The sequence below is a fragment of the Phalaenopsis equestris genome, unplaced genomic scaffold (assembly GCF_001263595.1).
Source record: "Phalaenopsis equestris unplaced genomic scaffold, ASM126359v1 Scaffold000258, whole genome shotgun sequence".
Taxonomy (NCBI): Eukaryota; Viridiplantae; Streptophyta; class Magnoliopsida; order Asparagales; family Orchidaceae; genus Phalaenopsis; species Phalaenopsis equestris.
In genome coordinates, this window is record NW_018164700.1 from 996,392 (window position 1) to 1,017,497 (window position 21,106).

Below are 21,106 nucleotides of genomic sequence, written 5' to 3' on the forward strand. Positions count from 1 at the left end.
CTCCCTGCCCGTGCCCCCCCCCGCCGCCCCCGCCGCAAAAATTCTCGGCCTGAACAGCACCCTTTCAATCCTCCTCGCCGTCTCCTCCCCCGCCCCCACAGCCGCCGTCCCTGCCTCCACGACTTCCATCGCCGCCGCGAAGTACTCCAATCCGTTAGCAAACCTCTGCCTGAATGACCCCGCGCCTCCGCAATACCCTTCCCCATCCACCACCAACACCACTCGTGCCGCCGCCCCCCGTATGAACCGCAGCACCGATACACCATTCAGTCGAATGTTCGCCGGCGTAAGAACCACGGCCACCGCCTCCCCTGCAGCAAACCGGATCCTGCAAATGGCGGTGAGACGGACGAATTCGATTGTTAATCGGAGACCTATCCCGCGAGCAAAATCGCGGAGATTATCGGCAGCAATAGCTGTCTCTGCAGTCTCGTCGGAAACGACGGCGGTGATTCGGAGAGGAGGAGGAGGTAGGTGGGCAGCACGGGAGTGGGCGGCGAGATCGTGTGCGAAGGAGGACCACTGGCTGCCGAGGCCAAGATCGAAGTCGATTAGGTGGAGGGCAGGAGCGGCGTCGAGTGATTCTAGGAGGGTTTGGTTGGCTGTAAAAGAGTTAAATTGGGGGATTGGGGAGATATCGGAGAAAGCTTTGTGGGCGGCGATGCGGCGGACGAGCTCGATGGCGGAGAGAGGGGGTTCGGGGATGGGGTGGTCGGGGATGGGGAGGAGGGAGAGCAGGGCGTCTTTGAAGTGGAAAGCGGCGCGGCGGAGAGGGGTGCCGGTGCAACTGTGGAGGAGGAAATTGAGCCGAGCCAATATCGAGAGGGAGTAATTGAGGTCACCGGTTTCGACGGAGTGGGCGGCACGGAGGAGGAGTTCAAGGTGGGAGTTTTCGGGATCCGGCGGAGGAGGGATTAGGTGGGAGAGGTCGGGGAAGAAGGAGCAGGGCTCGTCCATGTCGTCGAGGAGAAAGGAGAGGGGGTCGGGCCAATTGTCGGACGTGTTGGTGGTGGCTGATGAAGGGAGGGGGAGAGGGGAAGGGGTGGGGTCCCAGGGGAGGGAGGGAGCAGGGCATAGAACGCCGGCGTGGGCGGTGGCGACGGCAGATGGGCTGGAGGTGATGTGAGGATCGAGAACGGAGGTGGGTTCGTAGAGGGGGGAGGAGTCGAGTGATTTCTGGGGATGGTGAAGGGCTGTGTAGGAGTCGCCGCCGGAGGGTTTAGGGATCTTCATCGGGAAGAGGAGTTTTATGGGAGGATTTGGAGGAGAGCAGAAGAGGAGGGGGGGAATTATGAGGTGATTATGATGGAATTTATATGAAGAAGATGGAAGGATGAATGGATTGTGGATTTGTGATGATGGATTGAGCTGAGACAGGTCGATGACGTAATTTATGTCATTTAATACAGAGCACATAATTTTTTTGTATTTACATATCATAAATATAAACTTTCATATTTTCACATAAAGTGATTGACTGTTAATATCATATCAATACCAACATTATTAGTAGTTTTTAAAAGTCATGGATATATGTAAATATGAAAGTTTATGTGTGATATGTGTAAATAGGTGATATTTGTGTGCTGCATGTGTTAATTTGCCTTCTTTTTTGATTAATTGAGTTTGAGCTTGAAGAAGAAGACTTTTAATTTTCCTTTTTTTGTGGGTCATCGGGCGGGGGGTGGGATACAAGCGATGGTGGAGTTTTTTGGTTTTGTCTCCACAACAATCAATCAATATTGCAAATCTTAAAGGAGTTGAGAAAAATTAGATAAGAAAATTATTCTTCTTATTCAATTTATTCATTATATTTTTATTTTTTTATATAATATAAACTGACGTGTTACTTTGAAATGTATTATATATAAAACACTTCATGTAAATTAAAATTGTGTTATTGTGAGTGAGAGAATATTTGAGGTATAAACTATTTATCTTTTTACTGACGAAAAGTATTTTTTTAGCTTATGCTCCGGGACAAATGTAAGATTTAGGGCCCGTTTGGGGCAGTTTATAAGTGTGGGCGGAGTTTTTAAAACGTTGTTGTACCGTTTGATTCGGGCTTTTCGCCAGCTTATCCGTAACCATATTTGATTTTTACACTAAACGCAGGCCACGGGCCAAACCCTGCGGCCCGCCCGCGGGCTGCGTTTCAGGATAAACTGCATATCCTGAAACGCACAAGCGACCCCAAACACACCATTTAGTTATGTTAGATGAATTTAGTTCTTATAGAATTTAATTTGTAAAATTATATCCTGTATTACTTTCAAGTATTATAAAACACTTCTGCAGCAACATATATATGGAGTACACCTTCATTGTTTCATATCTCTCTCTCTCTCTCTCTCATAACAATATTGATACAGTTCTGATCATAATACAAATATTTTGATTAGTGTTTGAATATACTTCGACAAAAATTGTAACATTTTTGTATATACAAAATTGTCACCACGAATCTCAAAGCAACTGAATGGTCTTGATGACAGTCAGACAATCAAGACACAACAAACAATCGTGTGATCATAATCAATTGACACACTATTGTGAGAGAGTCAATCAACGGATCACGCCTGCAGTCCCAACAAATCAAAATGCATGCAAGAACCATTGATTGTAAGCTAGTCATATAACCGGGCACCTTAGCTGACCGATTATTTTTTTAGAAAGACGCAGTCGCCACTTAGTCGGTCGTCTCAGTCAGCCGAATTTAGACAGGTCGACCGACCAATTATTTCTATATTTGAATTCAAATTATAATTCAAATATAGTATAAATATATATACAATTAATTAGAATATCAATTGTATTAAGAACAGTTTTCTCCTTTCTATATTTGCATAAATACACCCCTATAAATAGAAAACAAAAGAACAAATGAATGAACCTCTCCCCGTTCCCTCTATAGTAAATTTTTGACTTACTCTCTATTCCCTCCTTTCTCCTTCCTCCGGTTCCAACTCTCAGACATGTCCACAAAGAATAATTTAGGATTCAAAAATTTTATTATACAACTTCTACCAATGTTTGTCAAGATCTCATGAATATTTGATAAAAAATTGAGTAAAGTTCAATTTTTTGTATTGAATTGTTTTGAAATGCATGCAAATGTCTTCTAAAAATAGTCGTATTTTCAATTGAACTCTAATAACCTTCTGTGAGAGCTATTTTGGGTCTAATTTAAAATGTCTGAAGAATATTTTTGTACTTCTATAAACTCTGAGACTAGAATTTCTCGAAAGTAAATTGTCATGCAATTTAGAATGCTTATCATTTTTGTGGCAGATTTCATGTGTAACAACCAAACTTGTTTATTTATAGAAAAAAACATCCTAACCTTCATCAAATCAATGAAGAAAACTGACATATAAAAGACTTGAATAGTTCATTTAAATGCTTGAATGTTATTTTCAAAAAATATAATCGTTTTTTATGGCACTCATATTTTATATTTACATATCCAACACCTATATTTCAATTTTTACATAAATATCATTTTACATATTCATATGAAAAAGTGTATTTCACATTCCAAAAGTTAAAATGGGGATATTTTTTTATGCAATATGAGAGATTTGGACGGTACAAATGCAAAAATATAAACAAAGTTTAGATGTTGAATATGTTAACACATAGGAATTAGGTGGCCATGTTCATCCAAACAAGTCCTAATCGTTTAATTCTAACGTATATTTATAATTATTTTTATTTTTTAATATTAGGAAAATCCATATGAATCATTATCATGACTTATGTATAACCACCTATAAGAAACAAACACATAATTTCTTATCAACAACATAAGTGTAGTTGCTAAATCACACTTTAGCCAATCAAGTGGCTAAGAATTGAGTTAAACTCAATCCTATATGTCAATTCTTCCAAACCAAACAATGGCATCAAGTCAACATAGTTCAACACCTTTTGTAAAATGAAATAAAAGAAGATAAACACCACATCATTATATATATATATATATATATATAGATCAAATTATAACATGTACGACTGGTACTGACCAACAGTCAAAAATCTTATCGCAAATGCATGATAATGTTGTCATATCATGATATAATTAATCTTCATTTTTTTCGATCAAAATTCAACCAATCCATCCAATTTAAAGCACCTAACAATTATTTAAAATGAGAGCCAAAAGCAAATAGGGGACCATGAATTCCACTCAATTAAGAGAAGAACATCAGTAGGTTGCATGTGATCCCTATCACCAACAATTTTCAAATGGAATAAATTGGCTGGATTCAAACTTTGGGTAGCTTAAATGAATCAAGCAAGAGTTAAAAGCAAAACCACATATCCAAAGAATCCTTTGTGAGGAGATTAGGACCTCCATCCAATCTCCTATAAAGTTCTCATTTTTCTACTACCACTTCCTTAGGGACTTTTAAAATTCGTTACGCAACAGCTCCACGAAAATTAATTTTTTTAAAAGTTTTGTAGTGTTATATATATATATATATAGATATAAAAGAATGGCCAAAGGTTATTATACAAGCTTCTAGCTATCCCTAATGTGTCTAACAATATGAGTACCGCCTCCTTAATGCCAACTGTGTGAGGAAGTGATTCGAACCCCCCACCTGAGAGATCTTATACTGTGGATGGCAACCAACATGTCGAGGTACGTGGCACTTAAGGAAAAAATTATCTATAACAAATTATTTATCACAGTATAAAATCTTACAAAAATAAAAAATAATAAAAAAAGTGATGATAAAATTGAAAAATAAAAGTGTCAATTAAAAGAAAATAATGAAAAAAATTGATAAATTGAACTTTAATCGCAAGAAGCAAACCTTTCTTTAACATCTTTGATGATTGCCTTTTTCTTCATGGTGGGTCTCCATATTGAATTGCTTTGAGTGAAGTGATGACATGCATTTTGGAATCTAAAGAGCGCCACCTTTTTTGTGTGTCAAGCTTCCTCTTTATATCTGCGTCGAGTGCTCTAAAAAGAACAATAATAACTAAAGTAATAATGAAGATTGTGATGTTTATATATATATATATATATATATATATATATATATATAACTTCTTGAGGGGAGTATTAGAGATTTTGCTAATAGCTCAATTTATTGTCCGGACTTATAAATGTTCTTGCTTACTATAATTTATCAAAACTTTATGGTAAGAGATGTGGTATTTTCTAAGAACACTGGTTGTATTTATATAAGCTTTTTAGTTTTATGTTTTGAAAGAACTTGAGAAAAGTGTTTTGAAACTCAATACAGATGGTAGTTGGAATAGTTTGTTTGTTGGTTCTGGTGGAGTTTGTTGAAACTCCATGGGTGTTTGCTTACTTTGGTTTTCTGCATCGGTTTCTGTTGTTTCTCCTATCTATGCTGAAGCTGAGACACTAATCATGGCTCTATTTTTGGTTGTTATATGCGGTTCGGATAATATTGGGATTGAAATAGATTCTCTAGTGTTGTGGAACTATTGCAGTAAGAAAGGAGCATCATCGGTTTTTTATTATTCATATGAAAAAAAACTTTGCTTTACTTGAGTATGTATAGGTTCAGTGGATGTTTATTCATTGTGTTGGTAACTAGTGTGCTAATTGGGCTGCGAAAAGAGGGTTGGATTCTGAGAAGTTTAATTTTTCTATTATTGTTCCATTAGAGCTTTCTCGGTTGATTAAAGGTGATTGTTTAAATATTTCTTATATTCATATTGATAATTTTTTCTAATGTATTTTCTTGCGTTAGTTGTATTCGTGGCCAACGGTTCTTAGGTTTTTATTTGTTTTTTGGGTGAGTTGTTTGTGTGGGGGGTTTCAGTAGAATTATTGGCCACACCTTATAATTATTTTTTTGATGAAATAAAATTTCCTACAGGATTATTGAAAAAAAGCCTTTTACTTTCATGTTGAATGGTACCGAACAAAGAATTAATTCGATAAATTCCATGAAACCAAGCAATAAAATTAGAATTATGGGCACTCATGAGATACCTCAATTTGCATGCACAACATGTATTCTCCCCAATTCTTGAGGCTAATTAGCATATTACATATTTCCTTGATGTATAAGATCGAGTTGTTAAAAGATTCACATCTCAATAAGGGCTCATTTGAAGGAGTTTCGTCGTTCAGCGAAGCTGTTTCAAAAGTCGCTTGTGCAGCTAACACCGTGAAAAATTATCGTTATGCTGAAACAACTTCGGAAAATGTTGGTTTACCGCATGAAATTAAATCCATATGTCGACATTCACTGCAATGAAACAAAGCTTCACTGGCTTCTCAAACGAGGCCTAAGTCATATATATATATATATATATATACAAAATTTAAATTTCAAGTAAAGAGGAAAAACAATCTTCCTTAAGTTTTCAATCAATGTGACAATCTTAGGGTTTTTTTTTTTTCATTCGACTTCAACTAATCTTCATAATTTGACACAAATGTGGAGATAATTTTTTAGCAAGAAATATTCAAACCAAGATAAAAAGTCATCTAGAGCTTTGATTTCAACGATCTTATAGTCAATTGACCAGCTCGAAGAGACGAACCCAATGATACTAACTTTGATCCAATCTGCACCAAATCGAGCCCAGATCAAGTTATTTAACCATGTTTAGAAGTTTTCCGGACACATTTGGGAGGTCAAATAAAAGTCAAATCTGGAAAATCTATAGCTGAATTGAGTGTCATGGTCAGACGAATCCAATGAGCCCAAGTTCGCTTAATTCTTACATCATTAAGTCACTCAAATGCCTATCAAACATTATATGATTGATGGAGGTCCTCTATGCCGTCCAATCAAAGTGGTTTATATTCCCTTATTTATTGCACCCGGGACTCTATAAATAGAGCTCCATCCGACTCCTGCTGCCGTCGTCCATTGCCGACTGCTGTTGACCATATCGACCACCGTCAACTGCCTTTGACCACCTCCGACCACTTTCGACCACCGTCGGCCGCCGTCGATCACCACCTCTGTCAACCACCATCCACTGTCGTCTGCCACCACCGACAGAACGCCGTCAATCGTTATTGGTCGCCGCCAGTCGACGTTCTAACTTTAAACCTATCAACAATTTTCTTTCTATGAGATAAGTGGTTGCAACTTTAATCATCTTTTTATAGTGAAACTCTTCAGTTGAGTCAGACTCCGTGGTTTTTCTCTTTCCGTGATTTGCACATAAAAACTTATGATATCATTATTGGTTGATTTCTATTTTTTGAGTGTGTGTTGAATCATCATACCACACAAAGAAGATAATATGCTTTCTACTACCCTCGCAAATTTTCTAACATGCATCAATAATCAATTTTTATGGGTGATTTTTTTAAGATATTTTGAATAGAAAATAAATAACTAGGAGTAAAAATGATTATTTAAACACAGTGGAACCATGTTATGTCCAACGTGAACAATTGCCCCTTCTGAAATTTGTAAATTATTTATATAATTAGTAAAATTTAAATATTTTAGCTATACCATTAATATTCACACCTTTTTATTAGTTGCTTGGTGTGATGAGGAAATCTATCATCTTAGGACTTCTCATTTTATTTTCTACCAATATGCTTCATATTCAAGCACATGAATATCTAGATTTTAAAAAATTTTGACCTTGAAATTAAAATCATGGAATAGTTGCCATTATAGGAAAACATTGTTTATGAAATTTAATATGTAATCACATTATGAAATAGTATGATTATAGGTCAATTTTAAAATAATAATTTTACAAATTATAATATTTCATTTCATGTGCTTTATAGTGAAATAAATTAGTATAAATATGTATTTACGTATCTAAGAACTAAACTTTAATTTTTGCATATATATAGACCTTATCTTTGCATAAATATATATATATATATATATATATATATATATATTTCACTTTTTGAAACTTAAGATAGCGAGTGATATTTTTAAGTGAATTGAAAGATTTGAGTAATATAAATATAAAAAATTAAAATTCAGATGCTAGAGATAAAAATACATAATAATTGGATCATATGTGTGTAAATACCTCTTTAATTTTCCATATTACATACATCATTATTGCTAATATTCTTCAATAGTGAAAATTATGAATAGAGGAAGTGTTCTAAACATAAAATTACATACATACATATACATACATACATACATATATACATACATACATACATATATATATATCTAAAATGTCCAGTCTTTAGGCTATGGACGTTTAGTCCGGACATGATAATGCAACGGACGGATCAGATGTCTGTGGGGCCTACATTTTGGAACATATTCCGTGCCTGGTAGTCAGCGTGGTCTCAACGCTGACACGAGTCCACTCACATAAAATCTCATGCATGTATGTGCCCGCTATCATCCCCATCCATCCATCCATCCATCCATCCATCCATAAGAAACGTATGAGCTGGCCGACAAAAGCACCTTGTGGGCCCCATTAAGCTGTGCCACGCGGAAAGCCACGTCGAATCAGCTGCGGGACCCACTAAATGTGGAGAAAAATAATTCCTAAAAAATTAATGTGAGAATGATATGTGTGTGTGTATATATATATATATATATATATATAATATTTAAATTACTCTTATCTTATGAGCACCATTTTTTAAGAGGTTGGATTAAAAAGAATCATTTTTCATTATTAAAATTTCTGAAAAGCAAAAGAAAATGGTTCAGTAAGGCTTCTTTTAAAACATTTTCATCATTCAACGAAGTTCTTTTAAAACACAGTGTTGACAGAATGAAAAAGAGTTATACGCGGTTCAAAATGGTGAAAAATTATCATTCTTGTACGTAACTTCGGAAGATGCTTTGCACGTGCTGCTTCACCTCACAAAAACTTTCGCAAGCATCAGAAAGTCAGCATCTTCTCAAAAAGAAAAACCTAAACCAAACTGTAGTGACGTTCTCAAACACAAAACAGACAAAAAACTATCCTAAACAAACCTTAATCTCCAGATGATAGCACGAGCAAGAAAAATTTCTTATGCCCCCATTTGAATAAGTGAAATTTTTACAAAATTATTTCTTGAAATGTTTACCATTTCAAAATTATTATTCCCTTTTTTTTAACAAGCTTTCAATTACTTAAGTTTGACTTATTAACGGAACTCCATATGTTATTTTTTATGGCAGAAATTGTAATTGTTGCAGATATTTACCTGAAGTCAACTTTTTTAATCAAAAATTGCTTTTCCAATGGGGCTTATTTGGCTTCACTTTCAACGCCCACCCCAAATGACAAAATGAAAAAAAAAAAAAAAAAAAAAAAAAAAAAAAAAAAAGTCAATTTGACTCTGAATCACACAAAGTTAACTAATTTTTAGTTAAATTTTCACTAATTTAATGCTTTAAAAAATCAATAAGCTTTTTGTCAAATCTAGTTTTTAAAAAAGGCCAGTATTTGCCATCTCAGCCTAGAGAAAAAACAAATTATCTTTAAATGGATAAATAAACACATTTTCACATTTCCGTGCTACAATCTAAAAGCCCGTTTGAGGCAATTTATTTGGTGCGGTGGCGATTTAAAAACACACATTGTCTGTTTGGGTAAACTGCGTTTTGATAGTTTATGTGTTTTCACACCGCACATATCTAAGCGTGGTAGCAGCTTTTTAGCTGCAGTCTGACTTTTACAAAAAATAAAAATTTATAATAGTCATCACACCTAACTTATCAGCAAATCATTTAATAAGTCACAGCTGCCCCCAAACAGACCCTAAAAAAAATTATGAAATTTTTGTATTCCATCATAAAATAATATAAAAAATAGATTATGTGATCAGAATAAATCTAGCAACTGAGCACAACTTTTCTTTCAGTTAATTAATTATTATAATTATCTTAGAAAAGAATAATCACATAACGGCCCGAAACATTGATATTTACAAATGTAGTTGAGTTGAGGTTTTACCATCAATTTTGACATTTGAGTGAGAACTTCAAAAATGGATGAAAAAGAATGGTTCATTTTGTAAATAGCAAGTTTCTGTAAGCTTTTATGAAACCATGGTGCTGCAAATCCAGTAAACGAACTCATATGATGAGCAATTTCAGCCCTTCAAATTTGTAAATTACACAATGAAAATTTTGATCATCATGCAAACAAAGCTGCAGCACATTTCATATATGCATTTTCATCTCATCACAACATAGTTGAAATTTATCAAGATTTTTTCATGATTTTCAAGCATAAATTTCTATGAAATCTTGGGTTTATAATGATAAGAATCATATTCCATAAACATATGCAGTTGTGAAGCCGAAGGCTAGATCGGTTAATACCGTTAAGTCAATTTCGAAGCGAGGAATCTCGAGATATTCCAAAATCACAATACACCAAAGAATAATCCAAATCCTCTAAATTTTATTCCCTCTTGTCTAAAACTTGGATGCTAATCAATGTTCAACAAATGCTATGATTATATGAACAAAAAGAGCAGTCAACATTAAGAATAGAAATAGGCACTAAAAGGAAATGAATTTGAAAAGCAGAGTTCAAAGAAGAAAAGCATTCAATTCAAATGCTCGCCCGAAGTAACATAAGAAATGACGACGGTAATGTCGTCGAGTTTTCCGCCGTAGTATCGAAAACCGGCGTCTTTGGCAGCAGCTGCGAAAGGGGACTGTCGATTCCTATCGAGAGCACATTTGCGAGCAAGAGCTGCTATCTTTTGGGCAGTATCCTTAGGGCTCAATCCAGCTCTGATGCAATGAACAACAATGGCCGTCACCTCGTTGTTATACAAGTTGTCAAAAAGCCCATCGGTTCCGGCAACAATCACATCTCCAGCAATAACAGGGAATGTAAACACCTGGAATAAGATGACAGAAGGTTTGAGTATTTGTTGTTTGTGCGCCTAAGAAGCGGGACATAAATATGACAGAAACCATTTATATGTTAAATTAACTTTTCATCATAAAGACGTAAATCTTAATATTAAATATTGATTAAAATAGAAGTTTGAAATGTGATTCTAGATAAACATTCACTTAAATTTTAAATATTTCATGAGGTTCAAAATGGATAGGGGCCCCATCCTTGCTTTCATCATCTTGAAAAGAATCACCCTTGCTTCGATCATCTACAAAAGAATCACCATATTTATTATCATCTAATTATGTCTCATTTACCACTTTAAAATGTTTCCACTAAGTAAAATTTTCTTCTTACAATCAACTTAAACAAACTCAATTTTTTTTTTTTTTTTTTTTTTTTTTTTTTTTTTTTTTTTTGTTGAAAAGGAAAGGTTAGAGGCTTTTATACAAGCTCCGAACATCCCTCATGCGCCTAAGAATTCGAGTACCACACCCTACACTCGGAGGGAATCGAACTCCAGACCAAAGGGGGCTTACAACTGACAAGCAGATGTTCGACCAACTGATCTGAGTATGCGGCGCCAACTAATCAAAAAATTAATAGAAGTTTAAACAAATAAATTAATAATATAATCAAGTAATCATATTTAAATTAACTTTTGATCTTTTTGAGGCATATTATCAAATATATTAAATATAATATAATATACATTAATAACATTTTTTTTTTTTTTGTATAACTTGATCAAAGTGCTACCTCAAATGACTCAAGGAATAAAGTCTTGAGGCACACGCCTCAGTCAAACCGGTGATAGTGAGGCTTAAGCTTCAGGGCTTTTTCGTGCGCCTCAATTTGACGCGCCCACGGCTTTTTAAACAATTTCTTCTTCCACCATCAAAGAAAAAACATTTCAAAAGCAAAAAAAGAAAAAAAAAATCAACGGAAAAAATCCTATTGGGAGACTCTTGAAGGAGGTTCTTAGTTCTTACAAGTGTTAGTCTTATTAAACAAATAGGTGCCGCGCATGGCGGACCGTCGTGACTCCCAAAAGAAGCCTAAACAAACTAAGGAATAGTAAAAGACAGTTGGAAGAAGGTATTAACTGACCTGACCAGAGCTTGGTAAATCACTTGAATTTCCACTCTCAAGCTGATAAGTAAAATTGAAGTCATGTTGTTGAACAGGCGAACGGAATACTGCACATCCATCCCTTACAATAATGAAGCCGCTGTCACCAAGATTCACAGCATGGACACCCTGAAATCCCCAATATAACCTTTTAACAGAGTTTTGTTGCTATTAAATGACGCATATATAAGATTATTTCACATGAAACAAAAATTTTTTTTGTGGAACTATTATCCATCATAAGTTCTGTGGAAGTTTACTTGAACTCCAATGCTAAACATTTCAATGAGAATTTCAAGAAACAGATATCAAGACTAATTTGATCTGATCTCAAATTAGAATTAAGTTTAGTTCATTAAATCTGATCTAAAGCTTATTTTGAGATAAATCATAATTCTTTTTTGTTTATATAAGTTTATATTTGATGAATAGATAGAGATACACTTATGTATCAGGAAAACAAATATATGTATTCTTCGACATGAATAAATAAAAATTTAATTATATACATGAATATACACACATGTATTCATACATGAAGGCATTTTGATCTAGTCTAACGCTCATCCAATTTAAAATCACTTTAAGTCAGCTTTTGGGTCGTTAGTTTCGAACGAGAAAAAAAAATGATGCTACTTTTGTGTAATGTTCAAGTCAAATTCACCACACTTCCTATCTATAGATATCCACTACAAAATCTAAATGCAATTTGTTAATCACATAACAATCTAATATATACAATGCAAATATGGAAAAAACATGCAATATTTGGTATCAATTTATCAGAACAGAAGTGCAATAATTTGAAGTACTGAAAGCTCATTACCAAAATTAGTAGGACTAAAAAAGATTTAAAAAAAGAAAAGGTGGTGAATGAATGTGAGACAAAGTGAGTCAGCAAACGCAAATTGATTTGATGGAAGAATCATCTGTAGATGAACAGAGCTAAAGAAGAAAAGAGGATCGAGAATCTATAAAAACTGAACAACTCAAAGGTGCATTTGTGGTAGAAATAAAACACTATCAAGCCCCATCTCCTACCATCTGAAAAGTTGTGCTAGCTAATTGAATTATCTTAACCTCTTCATTAAATAATAATAATAATAATAAAACTATAGTTCAACTCAACCAATCGTGTTCAAGTTATCGATAAAATGAAGTATAATTTTATTTGCTCTTGATTTTAAAAGGTTCTAATAGGATTTAATAGACATTGTCACACCAGCAATGCGCCAATGTTATTTCTCAGTGATTATATGATTTTTAAAAATAAAAAATGCATGTATTTTCATCCAAATCTACAACAGAAAGTACAAAATATTGTTGTATTATGGCTTTTATTGTAATTAGGGGTACGAGGCTTGATCCCTTCAGGAAGGCAGTACGTAGGCAATCATCTTGGTGCAATTGAATTACCGTTTGTACCTCATTTGGTCATCTCTTACTTATTTGGAAGTAAGAGATGAGTTAAAGATTGTTGTATTTATCACTATTATTGTAATTAGGAATAATTAAGTCTTTTAGGTTTACTTATTTGTATGTCCTAATACTCCTCTATAAAAGGGACTTAGGGTTCATAAGTGAGGCGTGGTGTGAAGTCCAAAAGTTGTTAGCCCAAGTCATTTTTCTTTCTTACCATCCATGCTAATAGAATCTCCCTCTTCATGGACGTAGACAAATGAACTTAATGCCGAACCCGTAAAATCTTGTTTTTGATCAATTGTGAGTTGCCATATCAATTTTCTAATTTAACAAAATTATTGCTCTTAATGCTTATTATTATTTACCACAAAGTATTCATGATCATGCTAATTTATTTTATAACCTCACATATATAATTCTTTAAAAATTTGTAACATGTTCATGATACTCAACAATGTACCTGCCAAAATTTTCAATGAATTGAAGTACTATTTCGCATGTTCAAAGTATCAAAATAGATGCATGGTGACGCTTTAGATCCCATTACACTGAATGCATATAATAAATTGCTATATTTAACGTTGCCTGATTAACTGTGTGAATGTTATTTGGATTTAACAATTCTGATGCGCTGGAGCAAAAATGTAAATGTTGACATGTAATATATGTCAAATGGCATATGAAAAGGAAAAATTATTGTACTTTATTTGCTACAAGTTTATTTTTTTGAAAGAGAATCTGTTATTTGTGAATCTGAGCTGTCAATACAACAGACAGTTGATATACGTCGAATTGTAATATTAAAAAAAATACACACATTATTTAGCTCTAACGTTGTCAAATTTTTTCAGTCAGGTAAGCGTTAAAGATATTTTAAGCACAATTTAAAATCAAATTAGTTTATAAGTGATTAAAAAGGTCTTATGAACTATTTTTACTGCTTTTAGTTGTCGTCCATTTAGTTTATTTTATATAAGCTCAAGTAATTTAACCACGGTGAGAAAAACAAGTGAAAGCCATTATTCAATTATGTCTGCATTCACGTATTCATATGAATTTTAACAGAATTTGGACATTTCTTTTACATATGTTTCAAGATGACATCAACCTCGAAAATATTCAGTCGAATCTGCATTCACATGACTCTTTGCTAGAAATTGTAGAAGGGAGGGCCAATCACACCATCCCGATTACAACACTCAAGTATAATATATAAAATAAGAGACATAATCTCATGGATAATCTAGTCAAAGTAACAGTTTGCGCCCACCCAATTATGCCTAAAAGCTCAAGTAAATTTTACATGCACATCTAACCTTGAACCTCCATAACCCAAAATAGCAGCACACTATTTTCAAAGCATTAACAAAAACTTGATGCGCCAGGATTCCATTTTACTCGACGTAAAAGCGTAGTAGAGCAAAATGGGTCTTTTATTAACAAAGCATTCCAGCATTCAGGACTTATAAATCATAAATGCATAAATTAAATGCATACAATAGAAGAATCAATGAGCAACAATTCAATGACAAATCCAAATTTGATCAACGATTACACTCTAAAATCTCATGCTAGCAAGGATGTGAAAAAATCCTTTTGAGTCAAGAGATCATGCCTCAAACACACCTTGAACCATGGTAATAGAATAAAGGACCAAGCTTTGATGTTTTTTAATGACAAAGTCTATAAATTGTGATTCATACAGACATTTAATATAACATCAATTCCTAGCTAAAGTTTGCATTGAAATAGGCTACTTCATTAAACTTTCTCCTAGTCTATAAGATCCTTAAAATGCCTGATAGCGGAGTTTAACCCAAACTATGACAAAAGAAACCATTTTAATAATGACTTAAACATGATTACAATGATGACTCAAAAGAAAGAAATACAATGCAGAAGTCAAAGCGTCAAACAAAACATCATAGATAAAGACTCAACAAATGAAAACACAACAAGCTCGGCGAGGCAAGAGTCTGGAGTGGTGGTAGGGAGCCGACAGATGGCAGGATGGTAGGGAAGTTGCTGGTGGGGTGCTGGAAGGAAATCAATGGGACTGCAACCTGCAAGACAGCGGTCTGGATGAGCAGCAGGGGCTGGGATAGCCTGCAGGGAGGCTGCAGGAACGGCTAGTGGTGGTCTGGAAGAACAGCAGGGGTTGTGGCCTGCAGAAAAGTGAGATGGATGGGTAGTTGGGGCAGCAGAGCAGGTTGGGCGGTTGTTTGTATGGCAGGGAGGTGGCCGGAGGTACTGGAGAGTGACTGGAATGTCGTTGGACTGCGGGACTGCGAGCAGTAACAAGAACAATGAAGATAAACGTCACCTCGGACGGGGTTACAGTCGGGGCACCTTTCTTGTCATCAGATACAACTCTTAGGAGGGAAAATACTCTGATAAAACTGAAATCATAATTTAAAATAAAGACCCTTACCTTAGACACAATAACTTTTATTTATGAAAAACTTTACTCAATTTTAGGAAAGATTAAAATATGAAATGATTAATATCATATTCAGAATTTAGGCAAGACTTCAAAAATAAGGAAGAAAATAAAATCAGATTTCAGATTTTAAAGCAAGAGTTTTAAAATTAGAAGGAGATTAAAATCAGATTTCATAATTTAGGAAAAGGCTTTTTAAAATAAGAAGAGAATAAAATCATAATTCATATTTTAGGAAAGGATTTAAATTTAAAAAGTGCTTATTAAGAAAAAGTGGGGGAGAAAAAAAAAATGTTAGAAAAGGAAAGGAAGACAAAAAGGAAAGAGGAAAGAGGAAAGAGGAAAGAGGAAGTAAAACCCTTATGTCATTCTCCCGAGATTAGGGGAGCTTTAACCTCGTTCATCGAAGCTTCTGAATCCTCATAGTACAGCGGTAAGTCCTCTGGTAGATTGATCATGTCGGTGTAGTCATTCCACAACACATTATGGTAGAATAGATAGCCATCCTCTTTTAGCGCATCTCAAGCGAGAGCTGCATATAGAGGGGTTTCCCGTAATGCAACTCTCGTGGTTGAGCGACAAGTATGTAAGGAGAACTCAATTTTGGGATGAAATCTATGGCAAGCTGCGCCACTCTCATTAGCACCCCCTCGGAAGAGACCACCTCCCCACAAATAGGACATGGATCCCAGTGCAGAATTTTCATCCCCATCAAACACCTCGGGCCCATTACAAAGTTGGGGTTCATTCTCCTGTCCGAACATTTGACGAGGGGTACCATGCGGAACGAGAAATAGCCTATAAGTAACTCCACGTAATTTTCCCAACATAGCACAAAATGACTCCTCTTCGGACATGTTGGACCTCCCCCTGTAGAGATAACTTAGGAAGAGGTCTAACCATCTGAAAAAGTTGTATTTCTCGTATTTGTGGTGACCCTGTATCTGATGTCGGCTCCTTAAGCTCGTGATCCTTCTGGACCGCCAAAGTCAGTCTTGTTGTAGCTCCTATCAACGTCTGTGAAACGGTATCTTGAAGTATCACAGTTTCATACTCTGCTTGAATGCTCATCACCTTGAGGTCACTATCTTCCAAAATGATTATTGTTACCTCAACTTGAATATCTATCTTGGGATCCACTGGAACTGGCGACATCTCTTCCTCGCTAGCTGCAAGTTGAGAATCCTTCCATAAGTCTTCAGCTTCTCCCGTATCAACTATGTCAATGCTCAGTGAAACAAATCTACTCTTCAATGTTTGCAGTGTCTTTACCAAATTTTCGATAACGCCCTGATCGGTGAAGTATATCACTCTCCTGGTTGTGCATTCTTATTTAACATGTCCAAATCCGTGACACTTGCAATATTTTTTTATTGGGACAAACTTGCGAATTGGTTTCACTGGATAGTAGTAAGGGGTTTGCTTAGTGTTGTAGTCTCTCCACTTAGGACGCTGGATTTTGCAACTTTTGGCGGTAGTACGTTGGTAGAAGTCGACGTTGTGTTTCCCGCTTCATTTACATATCCTCTCGTTCTCCCATTCAACACTCTCAATCACAATCGAGTATAACATTCCATTCGATTTCATTTTCAATGTACTGCTGAAGTCGACAGATCTCTCACCATATTTCCTCCCGAGTAGGCTCGGGCATAGTTCTCCTCGGCGGCATGTTTGATGCATTCAGATCTATGAAAAGAAAAAGAAGCAATAAAAAAAAGAGAAAAAAAATATACAAAAAGAAAGAGAAGAAAAAATTTGGTGTGGTGGATTGGGTAAAGGCGGATTCTAGAAACCCTAGGATAGAACTATGGTTCGGCTAACTCTGATACTAAATGATACCGAAGTTTAACCCAAACCACGATGCAAGATATCATTTTACTATGGCTTGAACACGGTTACAATGATGACTCAAAAGAAAGAAAGACAATGCATAAGTCAAAACATAAAACAAAACATCATGGATAAAGACTCAACAAACGAAAACAAAAGAAGCTCGATGAGGAGTGAATCTGGAGTGGTGGTAGGTGTTGGGAAAGACCTAGGGGAAGTCTGCGGCCCGCTGTGAGGGAGACAGCAGATGGCAGAATGACAAGGAAGCTGTTGGTGGGGTGCTAAAAGGACCGCAATGGGACTGTGACTTGCAGGACAACGGTCTGGATGAGTTGCAGGGGCAGTGATAGCCTACAGGGAGGCTGCATGAACAACTGACGACGGTCTAGAAGAAAAGCAGGAGTTGTGGCCTGCAGGAAAGTGGGCCGAATGGGTAGATGGGGTTGCGACAACTTGTAGGGAGGCTGCATGAACGAACTGGCGCTGATCTAGGAGGGCAGCAGAGCATGTTGAGCGGCTATTTGGATGGCAAGGAGATGGCCAGAGGTGTTGGAGGGTGGTTGGAATGTCGGTGGACTGCGGCACAACGAGTAGTAACAAGAGCAGTGAAGGTAAACACCGCCACAGACAGGGTTACAGTCGAAGCAGCTTCCTCGTCATTGAATATAGCCCTTAGGAGGGAAAATACTAGGATAAAACTGAAATCCTATTTCAAAATCAAGACTCTTACCTTAGACCCAAGAACTCTTATTTATGAAATACTTTACTCAATTTTAGGAAAGATTAAAATAGGAAATGAATAATATCAGATTTTAGAATTTAGACAAAACTTTTAAAATAGGAAAGGAAAAAAAGATAGATTTCAGTTTTTAAAGCAAGGGTTTTAAAATTAGAAGGAGAATAAAATAAGGAGAATAAAATAAGATTTCAGATTTTAAATAAAGATTTTTTAAAATGAGAAGAGATAATAAAATCAGATCTCATATTTTAGGAAAGAAGTTAAATTTAGAAAGTGCGTAGGAAGAAAATGTGAGGGGAAGAAAAAGGAAAAGTGATAAAAGGAAAGGAGGACAAAAAGGAAAGAGGGAAGAGGAGGGAGGAAAAACCTTGTGTCAATGCCGCAACCTAATGTTGACATAGATCATCAGTAAAGATTTAGTTAACTTACCTTACTAATGAGATCAATATTCACAAGAACCCATGATGAAAAAACAATAGCATCTTAACTAGGTTTGTCATCATTCATCCACCATCCAGTATGAGCTATGAAGAACAACCTTTCTTTCCTTAAACCATTACTATAAATCAAAATAGATCAGAAGCCAATCGTCGTGAACCAACAAGCTTACAAACTAACCTTAAACAAAAGTTTTGGGCAATTAGCAATGAGGCCTGGACTAATGATAAACCTCGAATAATGAATATAAAACCTTTAATAAGATCTAAAAAACTAAATAGTGATTTATTACACTAACTAATTTGCCTCCTAAAAAATCAACATAAATAAATTGAATCACCAAAATCAATACCTTCTCTACTTTCTCACATCGTCTCACAAGTGGTTCACTCTCCTATTCTAATTACATGAATCACAATATAAGAACTAGGATAAAGATAAAGCAAGCCAAAAAAGCCAAATAACTACCTCTATAATAGTCGATGGTATTCCAAGATTGTGGAGCGCATTTAATAACCAAAAAGTATATTTCTCATCACTAACAAGGAGACTTGACTCCAATCTAGAGACAACATTCACTAAAAAATTGGCTACAACATAAATGTGTTCGTCCTAAATCCATATATGTTCAACTTCAATACATAAACTTGAATCCAACCCGAGATTCCAACATATATAACATTATTTTGGAAGGTATATATACCATCCAGAAATATTTGACTTCGCATAATATGTTTATTCTAAAAGACCGAAACATAGAGCCAATTATGGGCAAGCTATTTTATCTTCAAGGAAGGTCTTATTATACATAATAATCTCACCAATGCATTAACACATTCTCCCTTCAGTTTAATGACAATAAAAACAAGCAGGAAATTTTATTTGCATTTTATCTTCAGCATCCCAAGATGCCTCACATTTATTATTGTTTTTCCATAGGATTTTTACAAACAAGATTTCCCTTGCTTTTTGCATAGGTATTGACTCTGTTGATCTAAATCTTCTCTAGTGTGTACTCATAACTCCAAATCAGACCATAACTCCTAAAATTTGATGCCATCCTCAATAACATATAGGGGGTCATGTACAGGTGTCAAAGAGAGTGACATAGAACACATTTTGCAATATAGCAAGTTTGTGAGGAAGCATCATTCTCTAGCCTTAATGACCAGGGATGATGTATCAATAATTGATAAAATTATGTCGACCTTTTTCAATTCCACACATAAAGGCATGGCCCCTTTTAAGCCCTTTCATTCTTTTGATGGCCCGCTTGTTCGACATTTTACAGGATTTCTTCTGTCTTATCTACCACTTGGATATGATGATTAACCATCTATCCTGTGATTTGACTCTCATTTAAAGTATAAAGTTACCTTACATTATTAATACATTTTAAATCATAATCCTTAAAAAAATCCAACATAATAAATTTGAAGCATATAATTCTTATTATCAAGAGAATTTTTGGGTATAGCCTAAGAAGCAATTAATCTTAGAAGCAAGATTCTTTCGATAGATAAGAATTTTATTGTTTCCAAATACTAAAATTGTCTTATTCCTACAAGAAACAAGAAATTTATGCCCAAAAATAGGGAAGAAGTGTCAATTTTTAAACAAAATTTTACTTTATTTGAGCCAATTTGAGTTGCCACAAATTGCAAATTCTAATATGAATTTCATCTCTACTTTTTTCCGCAATTGAAATTTGAATTTGGGATAATACTTAGTATTTTAATACATTTTTTTTTAATTTTAAAACAGCTATGATATTTAATTATCCATTTCAATGAAAAAGACATTCTTCCAACATGCCACCAAATTGATTTTGTTGTAGATGGGTTAATTCAAACCATCTCCACAAAAATATATAAATATCAGCAAAAAAAGCATTAGCAAAACAGCAATATGATAGTGATCTAAAAAGCAAATCGATAAAAATAAAAAATAAAAAAAAATAAAAAAAAAATAAACTGACTTTAAATCATCTCATCACCATCATAAAATATGCTCAAACATGATAACCATCAAAAACAAAGTATGAATTGTTGATCGCCGTACCATTGCCATTACTCAATATCTTTAAACAAAAATGACAACTATGGTGTCACACAATACAAATTCAAATGCATCAAATAAAATAGAAATCACTCAAATGTCTCTCATATCACAAAATGGATTGAAAACATATTCTTATCGCATCACATTACCAACCGACTCAAAATTAACACATTTGAACATTCAACAGGAGGTGTAATAATAATAATTAATATATATATATATATATATATATATATATA

General features: G+C 35.0%; 2 protein-coding genes across 4 annotated transcripts in view; both read right to left on the reverse strand.

Annotated features, from left to right (window-relative positions):
• Positions 1–1,233, reverse strand: part of LOC110024574 (scarecrow-like protein 15) — a 9,749-nt gene extending 8,516 nt beyond the window's left edge. Inside the window, exon 1 of the mRNA XM_020724619.1 lies at positions 9–1,233. Within this exon, the coding sequence (XP_020580278.1) occupies positions 9–1,233 (1,225 nt within the window). The remainder of the gene's footprint in view (positions 1–8) is intronic.
• A 9,081-nt stretch (positions 1,234–10,314) lies between these two features.
• The window catches only part of LOC110024527 (probable protein phosphatase 2C 55), a 19,712-nt gene continuing 8,920 nt past the window's right edge, over positions 10,315–21,106 (reverse strand). For all 3 annotated transcript variants that reach the window (XM_020724549.1, XM_020724547.1, XM_020724546.1), the window contains 2 exons: positions 11,917–12,066; positions 10,315–10,804 (listed from right to left, as the gene is read on the reverse strand). In XM_020724549.1, the coding sequence (XP_020580208.1) occupies positions 10,505–10,804; positions 11,917–12,066 (450 nt within the window). In that variant the 3' untranslated portion in view covers positions 10,315–10,504. The remainder of the gene's footprint in view (positions 10,805–11,916; positions 12,067–21,106) is intronic.